The sequence below is a fragment of the Pan troglodytes genome, chromosome 10 (assembly GCF_028858775.2).
Source record: "Pan troglodytes isolate AG18354 chromosome 10, NHGRI_mPanTro3-v2.0_pri, whole genome shotgun sequence".
Classification (NCBI taxonomy): domain Eukaryota; kingdom Metazoa; phylum Chordata; class Mammalia; order Primates; family Hominidae; genus Pan; species Pan troglodytes.
In genome coordinates, this window is record NC_072408.2 from 135,600,775 (window position 1) to 135,622,000 (window position 21,226).

Below are 21,226 nucleotides of genomic sequence, written 5' to 3' on the forward strand. Positions count from 1 at the left end.
CCGGAAAGCGGTATCCTTCGTAGCACAAGGCTTTTCGAAACCTGCCCCATGTTTTTTTTAACCTGGGCTCACACCTCCGGCCCCTCTGAGATCCAGTGATACCATGAGTGTCATCTGTATTCACTCTATCCTACTTCCACTGGTTGAAATTTCTTGTATTTTTCTATAGTTTTTCTATACTTTCTATTACACAATGAACAACAACGAACAACAACGTGAGGGTTTTTTGGTTTGTTTTTTGTCTTTCTCCAAATGCTGAAACTACCCTTCCACGCAGAGGAGGCTGCAGAATCAGGAGACGCGCCAGAGCATCCCAGGGCTGTGCAGGAACGCACTTCCCCACCCTCCCCTCAGTTCCCGACTCGGGAAGCTCTGCGCCTTCTACACGACAGGGGAGGAATCCACACGCCACACCAGCAGCGACTGAGGACAAACCACGCAAAGAACCGGCTCATGGATTTCGCATTTGAGATGCTTTTTATAATAAAGTTATGCCAAAAATACAGCAACAAATACAGAAAAAGTATTAACAAACGGAGAAGCCCCAGACACATGTACAGTAACAATACAAAAATGTGACTGGTCAAACAGCTCAAGTTCACATTTAACACTTTCAATTATTTTTAATTACACTATTTCTGTTCAAAAGAATGTTTTCCTTACATACAACCATGATCAGTCTTTAGTCTCAATCGTACCAAAATAAAGCTATATATAAGCACTCTGACTAGGTAAGGTGTGAAGTACCCCGTGAGTTGCTCTGTACTTGAGCAACTTGAGATGGGACACGTGGTCTCAAATGACTCCTATGCATGCCTTGCCTTAAGAAAGAAAAGTAATGTTGATGGTGTAAAAAGTAAGTACTTTTTGAAGCAGCAGATGAAATGTGTTTACTACCAGCCTAAATCAAAGAACATCGCAAGAGCAAGATTGTTCTCAGGAAGGAAACCATAAATACGGCATTTATGTAAAATCCTTGCAGCATCTGACCATGCTTTTATCTTTTAAAAAAAAAAATCCTCACTTTCCTAAATATAAGTAACAGTTTATTAATTTTTTTTTACAATGAGATATGGCTATGGGAAGCAGGTGATACTATTTGTTCAAGAAACTGGGATGCCAACTAACACGTGGAGTTCCCCAAGACTTTGCAATCTCCATTTGTGAGTTTCTGTAAAAAAGGGAACCCAGCTAGAGGATTCACAGAGACCTTGAATGACAAGCAACATACTCGAAATCTGCAGCTCTCCTCCCGGAGGGCCCAGCGTGCCAGGAGACACGCTGCAGTAAGGCACTTACCAAGCTCCTTTGGATAGAGGGAAAGAAGAAATCAATCCAGGCAACATGCAAGTTTCAGTGAAGTCAGACATTTTATGGGAGTTTAAAGTCTTGCCTGTTCTCAGTGCACCCCAGTCAGTTACTGACATGTCAGCCTCAGAAACCGCACATGGCCTCAGGAAGGTCAGGCCCTCCCGCTGGTGGGCACGCCATTGGCTCTTGATCGCTGATGGTCTCGATGATGGTCATATTTCACAGAAATAATGAGGAAAAGCAGGAGGGTAGCTCCTTGAATAGCAGCCAGAAGAAAAAAGTAATAGTTCAAATAGCAGCCGTTAATATTACCTGGAGAAAACAAAAGGAAAGCCGCAGGTAAGCTGCGCTGCTACAGGTATTTTTTCAAGACTTTACTATTTAATCTGGTTCCCACTAAGGTTTAACTGGAGTCATAAAAAAAGTAACAAATGTTGTCTCTGTAGTCCAAAATGCACAAGCATCTTGCTTTCAAAACCACTGGAGAAGCTCCCTGAAGTCAGATACGTCGCCACCGGGGGCTCTGGAGGTGGGCTGTCTGCAGCCCCCCACCTGCCCCTAGCAGCCCATCCCTCTCTTCTGTAAGGTAAAAGGAGGAGGTTCCCTGAGGAAACTAGAAAAGGTAGCTCCCCAGTACTCAGGAAAATCCCTGCGTGGCCTGCAGACACACATGCGGTGGTGAAGGGGACAGTGTCGACGGAGAGTGTGCCTAAGGCCACACGACAAGGCTGCAAATCAGGAGCAAGGGGAAACCTGCCAACCCAGCCTCCTGGGACTGCTAATCCCCCCACACCAGAACAGCTGGGCAAAGTAAAAAATTACCTTCCTGTGTTCTTGCCACCAGAAACGAGTGTTAGCCGGTCTGGTGTTATTTCCTTCCTGCCTTTTCTGAGGCAGTGTTCCTCTCCTCAACTACTTCAGGGGAATTCCTCCATTTATAGTTATGATTGGCCTGGAACTGTATTGTGGAGGAAGGCAGACGCAAAGATAACAGAAGAGCGCCTGACTATCTCTTTATCGAATCCTGAGGTGAGCGTCTTTGTAACTTGGCTATGGAACCTGTGCACTTTTCAGCATCACAGATTGCACTATGACACAGCCTGAACATCGTGAATTCTGGATTCACTGCATGGGTCACTGACGGGAAACAACACACCCAACACACCAGGGCCGACAGCTGGGCAATGTATCAAAGGAAGCGATGAGCTGGTTTCTGAATGTGTCTTAAACATGTTCAGGTTTTAGCATCCTCAAACCGACACAAGCAGATACCTCTGCATACTTTAATACAAAGAGTTAGCATACACTGAATACCCAACCGAGTCCCGGGCACTATGGAGGCACTTTACATGCAACGTCTGCATCCCAAGCAGGCTGGACAGCGCAGAGGCTAAGGTCATGGGCCATGCAGCTCAAGCTATAAGGCTTGAATCCGGCCTCTGAGACCTCTGTGCTCAGTTTCCTCATCTGTAAAATGGGGAAAGCGCCGAGGAGCAGCATTTCAGAAAGGCACTCAAGAGGGAGCCTGGACGCGGTGAGGGTGTTAGCACCACGTGCCACGGTCATGATCCCCCTTTCACAGAGGTCTGGAACTGTCCACTCTGCAAACTGGCAGTCTCTCCGCCAGAGAACAGAGTTCAGCCAGCACCGGCTAACATCACCACTCAATGTGCAGACGTGGGAACGACGTGTGAGCAGAAAACGGCAGGACTTTTAGCTCGTCATGACTGGTCATCCAGGCCAAGCCGAGTGTCGCCCTGTGCTCTCCACCACGGCTGCTCCTGCCACCATGGCGTCCCTCTGTCTCCGTACCATGTACATCACCTGCCACCAGCTGGAAAGCACTGCTGCACGTTTCTGCACGAGCTCGCAGGTGCGTGTGGCCGGCAACATCACGAGGGCAGCGAGTGCTCTGGAATCAAGTTGCTCCATTTTCTGCTCCTCTTCAAAAACACTTTCTCATTTGTTTATTTTAAAAAGTGAGACTTCCTTTCTTCTGAAGACCTTTTTAAAGCTGGGTTATTCTGGCACTTCCTTTTTCTATCTGAACATATATTGCATGTTCAACAGTGCATTTATCAAATAAATATAATACACGTCTGGGCCAGGCACAGTGGCTTATGACTATAATCCCAGCACTTTGGGAGGCCAAGGTGGGTGGATCAACTGAGGTCAGGAATTCAAAACCAGCCTGGCCAACATGATGAAACCCTGTCTCTACTAAAAATACAAAAAATTAGCCAGGCGTGGTGGCTGGCGCCTGTAATCTCAGCTGCTCGGGAGGCTGAGGCCAGAGAATTGTCGCTTGAACCCGGGAGGTGAAAGGCTGCAGTGAGCCAAGATGGTACCACTGCACTCCAGCCCGGGCAACAAACGTGAAACTCCATCTCAAAAAAAAAAAAAAAAAAAAAACCCACACATCTGTATGGTGAGATCTCACACATTTTTAAAGAGTGCTCATTCACACCAATTAAAGGAGATCATTTCCTGTGTCTACTGATTTAGAAAGACAGCTGCTAATACCCTGAATTCTACCAGACTAAAGCTTTATTTTTTCAACAGATGTTTTACACTATTCGTTCAACCCTTACGACCTACCAGGCTCTGTCCTGGGCACTCAGTGGAAATGCAAACCCCAGCTTCCTAGAGCCTGGCACTAGCTGTCACTGCTGTCCCAACACTGGCATTTGACGCTACTGAGACGAGGTTGTCATCAAAATATAAACGACATCATTTTATGTGCCTATTTTGAAATACGAGTCTCCCCAAATGTACCAGTCACTGAAAACTTCCCGAGCTAAAGCTGGCAGGCCACGTGAACTGAAGGCTGAGGCCACATGAACTGAAGGCTGCGTGGCCCTGCGGGAGTGGAGGTGCGGTCCAAGCCCGCAGGCAGACACACCACGCCTCGTCAGGGTCTGTCTCAGGGTGGCATTACACAGGGTATTCGGAAACGACTAAGTCGCCTGGGAGAAAACTCCCGTGCATTCCTGGGCCTCTTCACAGACAGAAGGATAATTACACAGGAAGATGGCAAGCACTAGGGTTTTGACATTTGACAAGACAGACTCTTGGGTCCCCGAGGAATGAGCGCACCCGCCCCCCAGGCTCACAGGCAGGGCAGGTATTCACAACAGCCCCACACTGCCAACATCCGGGCACCCACCGACAACAGCATGGATAAATGCCTCGTGACGGCTCGTACGAAGGAGCAGTACTCAGAAGTACAGGGGAGATGCTCACAGACAGAAGTGCTAAGTGAAAGGAGACAGCCACAGCCCAGCACAGGACAGGCGAGGGTAACCTGTGGGGGCCAACGCTGGAATAGCACAGGTTTACCTTCTGAGGGGGGCAGTAAACTAAGGAGAGAGGCAAGGAGGGCTTCCCAAAGTTCCTCCACTGAGATCCAGACTCTGCAAACACAGCAAGCTGCGCTCAAGATCAGAGACCTTTATTATGGTACGCACGTTCTCCCCAGCTTAAATAACACTAATAAAAGGAGCCTGCTGGGAGGTCGGTAAGAAAAACACAATGTGACAAAACTCTGGGGACTCTCCCTTCACAGTGCTGTGACTTTACAGAAAGCTATTTCCTGTGTGGGTCACGAGATGGTGAGGTAGGGCCGGGGATAAGGGTGGCACAGACACCCCTGGAACCTGGCCTGAGAGCTGCTGCTCCTTCCAAGGCCACACAAATTCAGGGAGAACTCTCTCTGAGGAGCGGGCTTCCTGTGGATTTCCCATGTCACAGCCTTTATTTCTCTACCCAGGACGCCAAGGGCTGCTCGACAGATGAGCTCCAACTCTCCTTACTGGTGTGAACCAAGGAGGCTGCCATGCAGCCAGCGGGCATAGCCTGGGGGCTGCTGGCAAACACGCCTCCTTCATGAAACATTTCCCATTCTTGAAAACAACAGACAGATCCTGGCCCATCCCCAGCACACACGCCCTGAGAGCACCGATGCAGGGGAGGTCCACAAACAACCTGTCAGACAGAAATGATGAATGAAAGGTCAACTCTGAGATGTGAAATTAAATTAAGAATGAGGATTAAATGACTAGAAAGCAACGAGAATGACCAGCCAATCCTTTATGACACATTTAAAGATAAAACAAAAACCAAGAACCAGAATCTTCGTCTTCAGAACTATGGACTTTGGTCTTTCTTTGAAGGAAGTCTGTCCCATGTACCATAAGAGGATCTTATTCCTCGGGCTGTTCATCTTCAGGAGAAGGTGGGAATGAAACACCAGCCCCAAATCCACATGTCCTCCTCAGAGCAAGCAGCCCTGAGCTGGCCATGGAGGTGGCACCCACAGCCAGAAAACATCAGTGACAAGTGTCCATGGGACATTGGTGGCTTGGAGTTCTGGGCTTTACATTAGGACTCCACAGGCCTATACTCATGAAAGGGCTCTGGGAATTCTGCAATTTCTGCAGAAAAGTCCCTAAACGTTCACCAGATTCTCAAGGGGATTTGTAACCTAAAAGTGGCTAAGTACTACTGGACCAGAGCAAATGCCACATGATTATACAAGAAAAAGTAACAAGGTTGTTTCTGTAGATAAAATATTTTTACAAAGGAAAAGAAAGAAGAAACCTTCGCTTGCTGGGTCCATTTAAAAGCCTCGTAAACCTGGAGAAAGCAAAACTCAGCTTTTATGAGTGGTTCTGTTCAACACCCAAGATGCCACCTACTGGTATTAATTGTAAAAACCCATTATGATTGATCATAAGTAATATGTTTATTTTTAAAAGTAACTTACTATCTTGTCTTTTTCGTATCAGAAAAGGTGCTGTTAGGAAAAGAAAACGAAAGTACACCACCAAGTTAAAGAAAGGGAAGCTTGGGGTACAGATTCAGCTGCCTCACGAAGACTGAGCTGGACGGGCGTGGAGAAGGTGCTTGTCTGTCAAGGACGTCCCCATAAGGAGCGGTGGCTGCAGCAGCTGCTCACTGGGCTGTGGCTAGGGCAGGCTTGGCCCCTGGGATGAGAAGAGAGACCTGCTTGTCTCCTGAAAACCGTTCATGATGTAAGGAAACAAAGTGATGCAAGCAGCACAGAGCAGTGCTGTGGAAGGAGCGGTGGACAGGCAGCTCGGGACAGGCCATCCACGTGAAAACACCTCCGCTCACTCAGCCATCTCCTGAGTGCCCGCGCCTCCCCCTCACTGGCTATTTTCAAAAGGGACAGGATGCTGGCTCTTACCAAAGTCTGTGTGACTGCTCATCCATCCGATGGCTTTGATAGACACCAGTGCCAGCAGTCCAGAACCCACGAACGACCCGACGCCAGAGAAGAAAAAGAACAAGCCCATTATGGCACTCTGCATGGACTTGGGGGCAGCTGAGTATGCAAATTCCAGGCCTGAGGAAAGAAAAGGGAGGGTCGTTTTTGTGAAAGGGGCACTTTAACACATGGGATCAAAGCTTTCACCTAATATAGCAGAGGAAGCGTGGGGTCTCCTAGGGACTGAGTCCTGCAGACAGACACAACCTCTTTTCTACTAGGAGGACAATGCTTACTAGCGATCAAGAATCAATGGCTATGGGCCAACTGTTCATTCTCCTAGCCATTAGGATAATTCCTAATAAATTCAATGAGCAGAAAGTTAAACTCCTTGCTCTCAAGCTTAAAGGTAATGTGATTTGTTGGCTCTTAGACTTTTGTGTTCCTTAAAGAGATTAGAGAAAAAATTTTCCTATATTGTCAAGGAATGGGAGTTTGAAAACAAAGTACACACACTAAACTGGGAAATCTACATAAGGATTCTATTTCAGAGGCAATATACTTTATCTTTTTTTTGTTGAGATGGAGTTTTGCTCTTGTTGCCCAGGCTGGAGTGCAATGGCAGGATCTTGGCTCACCGCAACTTCCGCCTCCCTGGTTCAAGCGATTCTCCTGCCTCAGCCTCCCGAGTAGCTGGGATTACAGGTGCATGCCACCATGCCTGGCTAATTTTTTGTATTTTTAGTAGAGACAGGGATTCACCATGTTGGCCAGGCTGGTCTCGAACTCCTGACCTCAGGTGATCCACCCGCCTCGGATTCCTAAAGTGCTGGGGTTACAGGTATGAGCCACCGTGACAAGGGCAATAGACTTCAAAACTATTTTGGCAGACCCATCTATAAATTTAGATTTTTATAACTAGACACGGAGATTTGTAGTGTATTCTAAATAGAAGTCCATTCCGTTGTGATTTATTCCCTTTACAAATTCATTAGCCAATTCTGGATGAGTTTTCTACAGTGAAAACCACCAGTGACTACTACCCACACATCCATCCACCTCTGCATATCACTCATTTTCTCTTCTCTCTCACTCTCAGCAGCCGGACAGATCTGCCCAGAATACACTTGTTCAACCACTGCAGGATCTCACTAATAGGAAAAGGGAGGCCTGTGAGAACACGTTTCTAAAAATTAGATCTGCTTCTTTACGTACATCTAAACGAAGCGCACTGAGAGCTGTGAGCTCAGCCCAGCCACCACGGCAGCATGGCCGAGGGCTCCGCTGGGAACTATCCAACCACGATTGCTTTCTTCTTCTCTGTCCTGTGGCACTTACAAGGTAGTTAACAAACTTTCATGAAAATATTTTGCGATACTGTTTTTACACAAAGAATGGAGAACCTCAGCACTGGTGTGTTTACCTAGCGATTCATATTCTAAACCACACACTGCCAAAAACTACAGAAGTGCTGTGCTATCCTTGTCTCAACATATTCCAACAGCACAGTCAGAATGCCCGAGCGCTCATGCTTGTGCCTGGACTCAGACACCTCCGGCACTAAAGGTCCTCACCTGCGATACTTGCAAAGATCTCGCTGATCCCAATCAGCAAGTACTGCGGCACCTGCCACCACAGCGACAGATCGGCAGCATGGTAGACAACGTTGCCGATGGTCTGATTAATGGTTTTCTCTTTAACAAGGTTCAGCCTTTTACTCTCCAAAATTCCTAGAATTCAAAAGTAGGTTAGTGTAATATTCATTTATTAACATTTACAGTTAATCTAAAAATCTGATGTTTGCTACGAGACTTCGTAGCAAACGTGATTCTGATGCGTGAAAGGACCATGTCTAATCACAGCTTCCCCCAGGACTAATAGGCCCCCAGCCTTCAGCCTCCTAAGCAGGCTGAGTGGAGGTCATGGCATAGCACACCTATTTCACTTCGGCTTTTTACAGCATCTTATATAAAATCAGATGTTCAACATGTTTCATTTAATCCTCAAATATCTGGATTGCTCACCCATACCTCGTTTGTCTCTTACAAAGGGGAGTAGGAGAAAGTTAAAAAGTCCTACTGTAGAATTAACAGTAGTGCTATTTTACCCAACAGCAGGTAATACTGAGATGTTCTTCCAATCATAGTGATGGATCGAAGGTGATCTACTGATTTATTATTATAACAACAAATGATGATGATGATGATGTTGGTTTCCCTGCATAGGGTAGGCTTAATCTTTGCAACAAAGTAAGCTGACTTCACAAATCAACCTGTGCTCTCAGCAGCACTGAGATCTCACTGCAGGTGCAGGCTAAGTTACTGGTCACCTATCAAGTGTAACAGAAAGACATGAGAAAAACAAGCAAGGGCAGCAGCTCCTACTCTATAAACAAAAATCAGCCACTGGAAATAAAGTGTAAAAGCATCTATTCGCAGGTCCAAGTCCTTAGGTTAAAGATACCACCAAGTTTTATTTTATAAAGAATTCTTATTGCAAATTAGGTCACAGGCCCTAATATTTAAAGCGTATGTAAAATATGTTTATTTTAAAACATGAGTATGAAGAAAGGTCTGGTCAGAGGGCAATGGAATGAAAATATTAAAAATGTTCCTTCTAAAACCTGAGCATGAGAAAGGACCAGGATATGATTCATAGGGCGATGAGAACACAAACTCTGGAATTTCCACCTCAAATCTCAACTGAAATGCCAAGCAAAGTGAAAACATTCTCCAGGATCAAAGTAGAGAGAGACCTTCGAGCCAACCCACAGCTTACTTCCATCAGAAAACCTGCAGCCCCACCCTGGAAGAGTGTCAAGGGAAACCCAATCCTTCCACTCCGCCCTCCACGGGAGAAACATAAACGCAGACCCAGGCAAGGACAGCAAACTATTTAGAGCCCTTAGTTGTTCTGGAAAGGGCATCTGAGGGCATCTTAATCTGGCAAGGCTTGTAGTGACAATAGGGACTGTCCCCAAATGACAGCCTTCCTCCCGACAGGGCAGCTGACAGCAACCATAGCACCGCACCCCTAGCCCTGGCATCAGTGCCTTCAAAAACGAAGAATGAACTGTGTGACAATGGCTTCCCCTAGACACCCAAGGTCCTCAGCTCCCACCTGCTCCCCTGGGACCATAGCTGACTACACTGGTCCCCACTCCTTGAATGGGAACAGAACCTATGCAACTCAAGCAGAAATTCAGGTCTATTTTGGAAATAAACACGAAAGCTGAATACCACTTTTCTCCTTCACAAGAGAGGAGGAGAGCCTTAGGATGACACCAAAGTGTCTGCAGGGGGCGGGACAAGGGAAGGTTACTCATGCGGAGGACAATAAGTAGATTTTATAACCTGAATGGGAAAGATACTACTATTGCTACTGGCATAGTTCTACCAGAGAACTTGTCTTATTATTCAAGAAAACACAGACTCTGAAGACTAAGGATGAAAAAGGTAACAAAGAAATTAAGGGGACGTTGGCTTAAGAGAGACACAAATGATGAGATCAAGAATTAGGAGAAGAGAAAATGAGAAAACAAATAGGCCTGATTATTGGTCAGGCTGTTAGCAGAGAGATGAGCAGCGGCAAAGGCGCACACACAGCCAACACTGCGGAAACCAGGATCGGGACGGGTGTCCCCAGTCACGAGCGAGGCGGAGAGGCAAAGCCAATGGGGAAAATGACCCTGCCTGTGAACAACTGAGAGCCCTGGAGGCTGGGACAGGCTGAAAAGCAGCAGGGTTCAGGCTGAGTGACAGTGACATGGCAAGCGGGCACCCAGTAAAAACAAGCATGGGATGCGACGCTGGATAATCAACACAGCAGTCAGGATAAATGAGCCAAATCCTTCAGATAAAAGTCATCCACTTGTATCAGTTCAAAAAATAAACAAAACTGAGTATTATGGTTAATACACAGAACTAAAGCATAATATAACCCAAAGATTGTAAATAAAGGAGAGGACAGGCCAGGATGTATCAGACAAACAATCATAAAGGGAAGAAGTGACAACAAAAATACCAAGAAGAGAGAAAAAGAATCAAAAACCAAAATAACCAATAGGTGCCATGTATGAATTGTTCCTTGTGTGATGAGCCGCTTTTGTTGATGGATTCACAGACAGCACCTCATTTATTACTCACAGTAAGCCGGGGGGAGAAATAACCCAAGCTCATTTGAAGATGAGGAAAATGAGACTTGGAGACAACTGGCAGAGCTGAGGCCAGGCTTCACACCCGGCTCTCAACGATGCCACATGCGCTACCTTCCAACCCAACGGCTGTTTCACTATGGATGACACATAGTATCCAGACACAACACAAATCATGAACTTTACTGTGAATTAAAATACCATCCGGCTGCTAGAATCTCACAGGAATACACTTCTTTTTGTCCTTGTCAGAACAAGTAGACGAAAAAAAAAATACAGCTTTATTTGGCATAAAGTTTACAAACTACAGACACAAATAGAAAGCGAGGCCCCAGACCGACTTCATGACAACAAATAATTCCTGAGGCCTACAACATGTCCGGGACGACACGATGAATCGGACAGACACAAAGATCCGGCTCCTCGTGGAGCTCCCTTCTGACAGGCTTATGTTTTAAGCCCACACGGTGTTTTAGAAAGTGTTCGGGCAGGACCTGTCTGTGCCTTCCCATTCACCACAGACCCACTGTGTTATTCTTGGACCACACACTCATCCCCATGGCCTCAGGCCCACTGCCAGCACTGGAGTTTAAGACTCCTGCTGTAAAAGACCTAATTAATACCGTTGGTAGTATTACAATACATGAATCATGCTACTCACCTACAACATTTTGAGAGAGTGATATTTGGCCATAAAGGAAGCCTTGAAATCCCCAATGCAGGAATTATAAAAGCCATAATCTCTCCTGACTCAACAAAATTTGCCATCATTAACAAAAGTATAAACAAAAACATCAATATTGTAAAACTTAAAAATTCTCTGAAATTAGTCTTAGATCAAAAAGAAAACCAAAACCAGTTTCAATATTCACAGAAAACAAGAAAGAGAACATTAAAACAAATCAAAGCACACAAGAACTGACCAAAGTAGTAATAACAAGCAAATTCATAGCATTAAATTATCTTTTCATTATTAAATAGAATAGAATAAGTAAAAGTGAATGAAAGCCAGGCCCAGTGGCTCACGCCTGTAATCCCAGCACTTTGGGAGGCCAAGGTGGGCAGATCACAAGGTCAGGAGTTTGAGACCAGCTTGGCCAATATGGTGAAACCCCGTCTCTACTAAAAATACAAAAATTAGCCGGGCATGGTGGCAGGCGCCTGTAATCCCAGCTACTGTGGAGGCTGAGGCAGGAGAATCGCTTGAACTAGGGAGGCAGAGGTTGTAGTGAGCTGAGATCACGCCACTGCACTCCAGCCTGGGTGATGGGAGGGAGACCCTGTCTTGAAAATGAAAAAGTTATCAAATTTCCTCTCAGAGAGGTAATGGACTCCAGATGACTTCAAGCTAGGCAAATGCTTGGAACTCCTTGAGAACAGAAAGATAATTATTGTCCCCTTAAAATATTTTCCTGCCTACAGAGAAAAAGAGAGTATACCAACTCTTTTTAAGAAGCTATATCACCCCACTGAAACCTGCCAAAAACAACCACAGACGAAGGCCAATTCTAGATACCGATGCACACGTGCTCAATGATACAGCAGCAGAGTCAGGTCAGATGATCAACATCAGCCTCTTTTAACAAACAGGGTTTGTTTTCTAAAACGCAGGAATAGTTAAATACCAGGAAGCTAATACAATAATATAAATAAAATACATGAGAAGCCAAAGGCAGCCGGGGGGAGATGCAATTATCCTTGGATACCCCCCCCAAAAAAATCCAACATTCATGCTGGCTAGATGTTTAATGTCATCACAAATACCTACTTTAACAAGCAATGATAAACTTTCAACTTAACTGTGAGCTACTAGTGGCAGTCCCATTAAAATCAAGGATGAGACTAACGTTGAATCAAAGAAAAAGAGAAAAAGAGATATAATTATTACAAAGAAAAAGAAACTATATTATTTGAAGACAAAGAATGACCATTTGAAAATAGTTCACTGAAACTCACAGAATTTTATAAAATCCCATATATGAGGAACTGAAAATACATAAAGTAGTTACGAATAAACCTAACATAAAAGGTAGAGAACCTAAAGAAATGTATAAAACTTTCCAAGATTCCATAAATAAAATTATAGGAAATTTTTTTTCTTTTTGAGACAGAGTCTCACTCTGTTGCCCAGGCTGGAGTGCAATGGCATGATCTCAGCTCACTGCAACCTCCACCTCCTGAGTTCAAGTGATTCTCATATCTCAGCCTCCGAGTAGCTGGGATTAAAGGCATGCGCCACCACGCATGGCTAATTTTAGTATTTTTAGTAGAGATGGGGTTTCACCATGTTGGCCAGGCTGGTCTCAAACTCCCAACCTCAGGTGATCTACTCGCCTTGGTCTCCCAAGGGAAAATCTTTTAAATGGGAAAAAATCCATAAGCTAAGAGATAAAAATTTGAAATCCTTAAATAATCATGATCTATTATGTAACAACACAAAAAAAGAAAAACCTGGCCGGGTGTGGTGGCTCATGCTTATAATCCCAGCACTTTGGGAGGCTGAGGTGGGCAGATCACGAGGTCAGGAGATCGAGACCACGATGAAACCCTGTCTCTACTAAAAATACAAAAAATTAGCCGGGCATGGTGGCGGGCACCTGTAGTCCCAGCTACTCGGAGAGGCCGAGGCAGGAGAATGGCGTGAACCCGGTAGGCAGAGCTTGCAGTGAGCTGAGATTGCGCCACTGCACTCCAGCCTGGGCGACAGAGACTCTGTCTCAAAAAAAAAAAAAAAAAAACCTATTACAAAAATGGGTACAACACAAACTGTACACAGAATATAACCATGTACAGTTATATTCTATGGGGATCCAGGTAAACCATGACCCACCTAAGATGACGGAGTTTGATAAATTTTGGGAAAGAATCTTAAACGTCACTAATAACATGTGTTAAAACAATAATATACCATTTTTCAACCCTTCAGCTAAGAAAAGATTAACAGAAAAAAAATCATTTATTATGGGTGTAGATTTATTATGGGTGTAGGTGGTAAGCTATAGGCAAAATCAAGTTTCTTTCCCATTAAAATTTTGGTTTGCTATGATGGTTTCAAATCTCTACTCAAAGACCATTAACGTCTCTAAATAATACTCACTAGAGCTAGGAATGAAACCTCATCAAACATGGGCAGGTGTTTTATTAAATTTAATAGATTGTACTCATGTCAAGTTATAAGATATATGTAACTCTTCCCAACTACTGGCGAGTAAAGCTTCTTCCCAACACTGGGTCACTTGGGAAAGAACGCCTGTTTCAGGACGCACACATGCTGTGAACTTTCCACTTCCATGTCACCAATTCAGAGGCTCTGGAGCTGCTGCCGTCACACTAGGTCAGAGCGCATGCCTCCCCATAGGCGCCAACACTCAGTAAGAAGGCAAGCACTGTGCAGAGGCTGCCTGACTCCAGTCAGTACATACCGGACTTGATGTGCTGTGGATTTTGCTAGCGCTTTTTTTTTTTTTTTTTTTTTGAGACGGTATCTTGCTCTGTCACCAGGCTGGAGTGCAGTGGCGCGATCTTGGCTCACTGCAACCTCCACCTCCCGGTTCAAGCGACTCTCCTGCCTCAGCCTCCCGAGTAGCTGGGATTACAGGCGCCCGCCACCATGGCCAGCTAATTTTTGTATTTTTAGTAAAGACAGGGTTTCACCACATTGGCCAGGCTGGTCTCAAACTCCTGACCTTGTGATCCACCTGCCTTGGCCTCCCAAAGTACTGGGATGACAGGTGTGAGCCACCGCGCCCGGCCTGCTAGCGCTTTTTAAAGACAGAATTGACGGAGTGCAATGGGGAAATCTCAACAGTGACTGGTCTGGCACTTGTATCCTGCACAAACACATATCGAAACCACCAGAATGGACTGCATGGCTCTCAAGGCAGCCCACAGAAGTGATTCAGCCATTTATGAAACTGAAAGAGAGGATGTTAGGAAAGGAGCCCAAACCAAGTATCTACTGGAAAAGCCTCCGGAAACCAAGGACGTCTCCTTTCCCACAGGGAGGGAACGAGGACTCCCTTCCTTGGCATCAACCAGTGTGGTGACGGGGCACAGAGAAGGCACTCCAGCCCCGGGGGGAGAGAGAGGTCTGAGGCCAAAGCTGAGCCTGCGCTTTGGGGAGGTAGGACAGACAGGCAGACACAGCCTCCAGTGCAAAGACTTCCTGCAGACAGCCCTTCTGCAGGCGCACTCTGCTGAACTGCAGCCTGCAGCTAGAGCCCTGCGGTGATTCAGTTCTTCTCTGCCCATGCTTATTTCCCCATGTGCCACAGCTCTGGAAGAGAAGCTGAATTATAAAGAAGGCACAGCAAAAACTTCATTCAGACACGACCTCACTTTAATTATCTATTTGAACAAAAGAAAATGCAATAGTCTTCTAAAATGTCCCAGTCTCTAGAACAGAGATTTCTTAAGCCCAGGGACTAATTTCTTTAAATCTATTAAGTACTATATCAATACATTCAGTCTGGCAAAAGTAGATGAAAGCTGCTATGAAGGCAGCATTGTTTGAGAATATTAAATTCCATTTCAGCAATGCTTAACACTGAATTCCTCATGACAGCAGATAATACATAGTTGGTTCAAGAATATCAACTTTTCTTATTATGTAACTAAGCTGTTTCATCAGTCAATAATTTTCAAATATTAATGAAGGGAGAACTCCAAAATAATTGAGAAAGTCAGCAATACCCAGCTTTATCAGCAAAAGATAAACAACTCATTTCAGCACATAAAAATTATGAAAACAGAATGGAAATCCTCAAAAGGATAACTCTCCTCATCAGAGTTTAGAGACTTAGGCATTCGTTCTTATCAGGTTTATCTGTAGGGGGAGGAGATGCTGCCCATGAGCCTGTAACAATCTAGAAACATTTTTGTCACCAGAAAAATGCACACAGAATTTTACATAAAAAATTCAAAGGACTCACAGGCACCCTGACACTTGTTAATAAACCTAAGGTTAGTAATCTGAAGGTGGAATTCTCATCCTTGAGAATGATATAGTACCTTTAATTTACAAAAATTCATCTATTCAGCATTCAATAGCCTAATTCTAAATCAGTAGGTAGAGAAAAACCTCCCTTTAACTCAGTCCAAATGTCACTTTTCAGAGCAACCCAATGGTTTTAGTACCAGCAGAAAAATGACGTATCCTTAGGAAAATAATCTTAAACTTTAAAATAAAGGATTAGTGCTGTAAAATAACTGATACACATCCTCTTTTACAGACATGCACTTCCTGAACAACCTGGGGCATGACTGCGTGTGAACACTATATTCTGAATCCACAACTGCTGCAGTCGGGCCTGAGGAGGAACGGAGCAGAATGCCTCTTACCTGCAGCAAAGGCCGAGCACATGACAAAGAACATGCCCACGGCGATCCTCTTCAGGGAGGATGGGAGCAGGCCATGTCTTCTCAAAATGGGATCGACCAGTTTGTCCTTCAGAGGGATGAGCAGGAGGATGAGCACAGCATCAAACATGGTCAGCCAGGCTGCAGGGAGCTGGGGTGAAACACAGAAGGAGGCATTTACTCCCCGCAAAACAGGCCATCACCTGTCTACAGAACCAACGTCTCAATAGGAGAAATGCATGTAAAGAACAGTTCATCTCCACAAGGTACAACCTCTTCAGTTTAGAGACAACGGAACTGGGAAAAGATTTCTTTCCAAATGAATCTGCATTTGCTTTTCTGTGTTTTGAGGGGAAAATAATCAGGTGAAAAATACTAAGTAATGTTGAATTGATGTTAGTTAACCTAATCTAGCAAATGATACAACCATTGAAAAAATATTCTCTAAAATAAGTAAAAACTCTATTTCAATAACAATGCTTTTGTGTTGGTGCTGTTAACATTTATAAAAGATTTACAGTTGGTAGAAGGAATCCATTTATTACATAAGCCCAAAATAACAATGTTCAGATCATTACAATTGTTCTTACCGTGTGAGGAGTGGTTGTAATATTTGAAATTTCTGGAATCCTCAAATGAAGACTCTGTAAAACATATGTTGTCTGCATCTAGGTATAAAAAACAGTATCATTATATGTGGACCAACTGTGCTCTCAAACACTCTAAGCATCCTGCCCCTCCCCTAAGCTAGACTCAGATGCGACACACAGTGACTCCCAGAAACAGACAATGGCTCAAGTTTGAAAACAGACAGGTCAATGATTTGGTCATCGTAAAGTCCTCTGGAGATCAATTTTGAAAAAGAATGGCCAGTTATCCAAAGGAGAAATTACATTAACAAGAGGGGCCTGAAGCGTACCTGTTCTCAGCTTCTTTTTCAGAGAGGCTTTAAACATAGTTAAAGCAGCCAAAATGACTCCATAACTAAAACCAAAAATTCCAAGATTCTGTAGACTCATGGGAAAAAAAATCACCTAGTCCTAACTACTTTAGAAATGGCCAAAACAAGTGCTAGGGTAAGACTTCATAGGAAGATAAAGGAAATTAAACCTGTTTGTCACCACTCACTTGGAAATACACTGTCCAGTAAGGTATCAAAGCCAAGAAAACAGGGACAATCTTGACCAGAGCTTTCACATCTTCCACTTTCTCTTCTGTAAATGGCCCACCATGAGACATCTTACATGAATCAAACAGACTTTGTTTAGAAGATTGCTGAAAGACTCCAATGCCTTCACTTTGGGAAATAAAATGAAGGAATTAGTTTTCTTCCCCTCCCAGCAATCAATTATTTGGTCACAAATTAAGTTTGGAGGTAAGAAACCAGCTCACTGTATTGAATCTGCTTCAACTCATTCCATCACTTACTAATTGTACACACCCACACAGCCACCTAAATTATTTCTAAATGTCACAGAATGTACTGAAACAGCTGACAAAGGGACTTTCTAGTCAAAGTGCAACTGGGCTACTGTAATTTTGGCGTGGCTGGAAGATCTGTGATGACAGTGTGAACCACAGCTGAGCTGAGCCCCAGCGCAGCTGCCAGCTCGGCAATCTCCGCGTGGGGAGAGTCTGCAGCTCTACGTGACACTGGGAGGGACACCAGCTACGCCACTGGATAGCATATGAAAAAATGCACTGGATTGTGTGAATTTTTAATCAGCTAATTTATCAAACATCAAGACCTGACAGCCAATACCAATGCTGTTAATAAAACCCTGCTGGTTTAAACTGAGTCACTGGCAGGACTGAGGCAGGCTTCTATTCTCGGAGGAAAGCTGTCAGCTCTTGGATTAAGGAGGAGCTGTTGGGGGAGGGCGGTGCTGGTGGCGATGAGAGGAGGATGCCCCTGGCTCTGTCCCCTGACAGTAGGAAACAGGGAGTGCCCAGTGCACCGCGTCCCATGTGCTCCCTCATTAACCATGTGGTGTTAAAACTCTTCAGGGCCCTATTGCACAGAGGAAGATGCCTGGGCACAGAGAGTGAGAAGGGTGCCTGAGGTATGGCCAGGACTTGGACCCAGGCAGTCTCGGCTTTACAGCCTGAGGCCCTGACCCCTGCAGGACACCACTGCTCCTCCACTCCCTGCCACTGCCCTCACATCTGCCGGTCACAGCAGGAACATGGACCTGGCATTCCCAGCTCTTGTACTAACGAGTTTCACTTCCTCGCTCTGGGCCTGCTTCATTATTTAGAAAATGAACAGACCCCACTAGACAGCTCCGCACTCTCTCCCAGCTCCAGAACACTCTAATGGGGAACGGGCTCCAAGGATCTCAGGGGTAAAATGGGAAAACAAAGTGCACACTATTCTCTAAAGCCAGAAGTACCAGGAGAGAGTTAATTCCCAATAAGATTGTGTTTAACTGTGGGAAGCCAACAGAAATGGCACCTGCCAGCCTTTTAGTTTATTAACTCATGTCCCATTTTACTATGGTGCCCGTATTTTAAATTCTTTATCTTATAAAGTCAACATTTTAAGTCTGGACATTCAGAGTGGGGAAAAATAGAAGCGCTGAAAACTATAACTGAATATTTTAGCCAAATTTTGGACAAGAAAACTAAGTTCGATTCAACAAATACTGATCGAGTACCTGCTGTAGGCCCTGCATTGCTCTACCTGGGGCTGAAGGGGAGGGCTCCTGTCCTTACGGACTTAGTCTAGTGGGGGAAAATAATCAAAAACAAAAACACCCCAAAGTGAAAATAAATTCCAAAGACATTATAAATACTTTCACTCGAAAACATTAACTTCTTCAAGTACTACTTTTTTTCAAAAAGGAAATTAAAGTCCTTTTGTACCTAATGCAGATACTATCAGTGGTTTACCACATCATATTAAATACCTTTCACTAAAAACATTTAAATAACAAATAAGCCCATTTTCACACAAAGAATCATTCACACAGGTTACTGGTTATATTGCTTTCGCTTTACATAATTAAAATATTTAAAAGCTGTGAAATCAACATGCATCTGAAGCTTTACTGGGTTACACATATTGTTAGGTGCACTATTTTGCAACATACAAGGGTCCAACATGAAGCCACGGTCACAAGTGACACCCGAACACCCACAAGAGCCCTCTGCTCCTCCCACACAAGTTGACGAGCTCCAGTTTCAGGACGCCTGTGCCTGAGTCTCTGTGAAGGCTGCATGTACGTGTGTGTATTCTCCAGGAAAAGAGTCCACTGGTTCTCACGGATTCCCAAAGAAGTATGTATCTCAAAAAGCTGTAGAACCATTTCTACTCTGGTCTGATGAGTTGAACAAATTCGCCTTCATTTCTCATTTAATATCAAGCACTATATTATCTTCAAAACACAGATCAACCTGGATTGAAACTGAGATTGGGCCAGATGAAATTAAGTGTCACGACTGTAAAAATGCTGGGTATGTCATGCTTCCTCAGGCTTTGGAGGCCCAACTTTTCTATTTTATTTTATTTTTTCGTTTTTGAGACGGAATCTCGCTACCTCCCAGGCTGGAGCGCAGTGGTGTGATCGCGGCTCACTGCAAGCTCCGCCTCCCGGGCTCACGCCATTCTCCTGCCTCAGCCCCCCATGTAACTGGGACTACAGGCGCCCGCCACCACGCCCGGCTAATTTTTTGTATTTTTAGTAGACGGGGTTTCACGTATTCGCCGGGATGGTCTCGATCTCCTGACCTCGTGATCCGCCCGCCTCGGCCTCCCAAAGTGCTGGGATTACGGGCGTGAGCCACCGCACCCGGCCTGGAGGCCCACCTTTTTTAAGGCACCCTCGTCACAGTGGTCACCACTGACAGGGCCCTTATCATGTACCTGGCATCCTGCTGAGGGCCTTGCACACATCACTGTGCTCAGGCCCCACCGTGAGCCCATGAGATGAATCCATCTCCGCTGTACAAAAAGGAAAGCTGGGCTTCGCAAGATCAGTAACCTGCCCAAGGTTACAGAGCCAGTTCATACAAACAGCAGAATCTGAGAATTCCTCAGACCATCAACTTTTCTGCAAGCTAGCCCCTGCTTTTTTTCCCTTATTTTTGCCCAAGAAGACTTTCAAAGACTATCCTAAGAGGAAATCAGCTTCCTAAGTAAAAGTAACTCCAAACCCTCTCCACACTGCCATTTGTGCTTTAAAACCCAAATATGTCCACAGAACAATGCTGTTCTCTTGCAGAAATGTCTATGGGCTACCACCCACATGGATACTAAAACTTTAAGGGTTGTTCCTGAAAAAGACTTCTAGGATCCGAAACACTGCTTTTGTCTGATCAAATAAGGCCCTGGCAAAAGACTAGTGTCAGCTAAGATGGGGCTATATATTTTTTTTTTTTTTTGAGACAGGGTCTCACTTTGTCACCCAGGCTACAGTGTAGTGGTGCAACCATGGCTCACTGCAGCCTTGACCTGACCTCCTGGGCTGAAGTGATCCTCCCACCTCAGCCTCCTGTACTTTAATTACTAAAAATTCTTTAGTGTGGTCCCACCATTTGCAGTTTTGAATTATGTGTCTGAATGCCACAATGACCCACTGGCATTTCCAATAGGTCATGTAGACTGGTGAGATCTGCCAGAACTCCACACAGGGACAGCTGGAGAAATCAGAGATGTTCAGGAGCAAAGAAGTAGGCGCACAGGGCTATTTTGGTGAAGTTTCAATCTACCACGTGGAAGAAATATTAGACACATTCGCTACGGCTCCAAGAGCATGAGTAAGACAAACACAGACAAGCCGCAGGCAGGCAGATGTGTGAGTGGGCCCGCAGAAGAATGTCCAGCAACCAGTGCCATGCCACAATGGGGTGCACGGCTCAGAGACACAGGACGCTCTGATGGCTGAGTGATCAGCCTCCCACCCAGCAGCCTCCAGGCATTTCTATGTTGATCAAAACATTCCATGAGGGGACTGACTACAAAAGGTCCCAGAGACTTCTCTGGAATGATGGAAATAATCTATGCCTTGACTGCACTGGCGGTTACACAACCTGAGTAAGTTTGTCATAATTCACAAAACTGTACAGATATAAGGGGTAAATTTTACTATCTGTAAATTATTCCTCAATAAAGAGTAACACAAACACTTCTGAGCTCTCTTCTTGGGCTTAAGTTTTGGACTTTATTAACTGGC

At 44.9% G+C, this 21,226-nt stretch overlaps 1 protein-coding gene across 2 annotated transcripts in view; it reads right to left on the bottom strand.

Annotated features, from left to right (window-relative positions):
* Positions 1-454: 454 nt before the first annotated feature.
* Positions 455-21,226, bottom strand: part of SLC15A4 (solute carrier family 15 member 4) — a 30,784-nt gene continuing 10,012 nt past the window's right edge. Inside the window, exons 3-9 of one of the 2 annotated variants that reach the window (XR_010148182.1) lie at positions 17,181-17,349; positions 16,643-16,720; positions 16,035-16,203; positions 8,116-8,271; positions 6,521-6,679; positions 6,077-6,296; positions 455-1,623 (exon numbers count right to left, since the gene is read on the bottom strand). Coding sequence is in view for 1 of the 2 variants with exons in the window: in XM_016924620.4 (XP_016780109.4) it covers positions 1,463-1,623; positions 6,521-6,679; positions 8,116-8,271; positions 16,035-16,203; positions 16,643-16,720; positions 17,181-17,349 (892 nt within the window). In the remaining variant the exon portion in view is untranslated. The remainder of the gene's footprint in view (positions 1,624-6,076; positions 6,297-6,520; positions 6,680-8,115; positions 8,272-16,034; positions 16,204-16,642; positions 16,721-17,180; positions 17,350-21,226) is intronic. The other variant, XM_016924620.4, reaches the window with a different exon arrangement.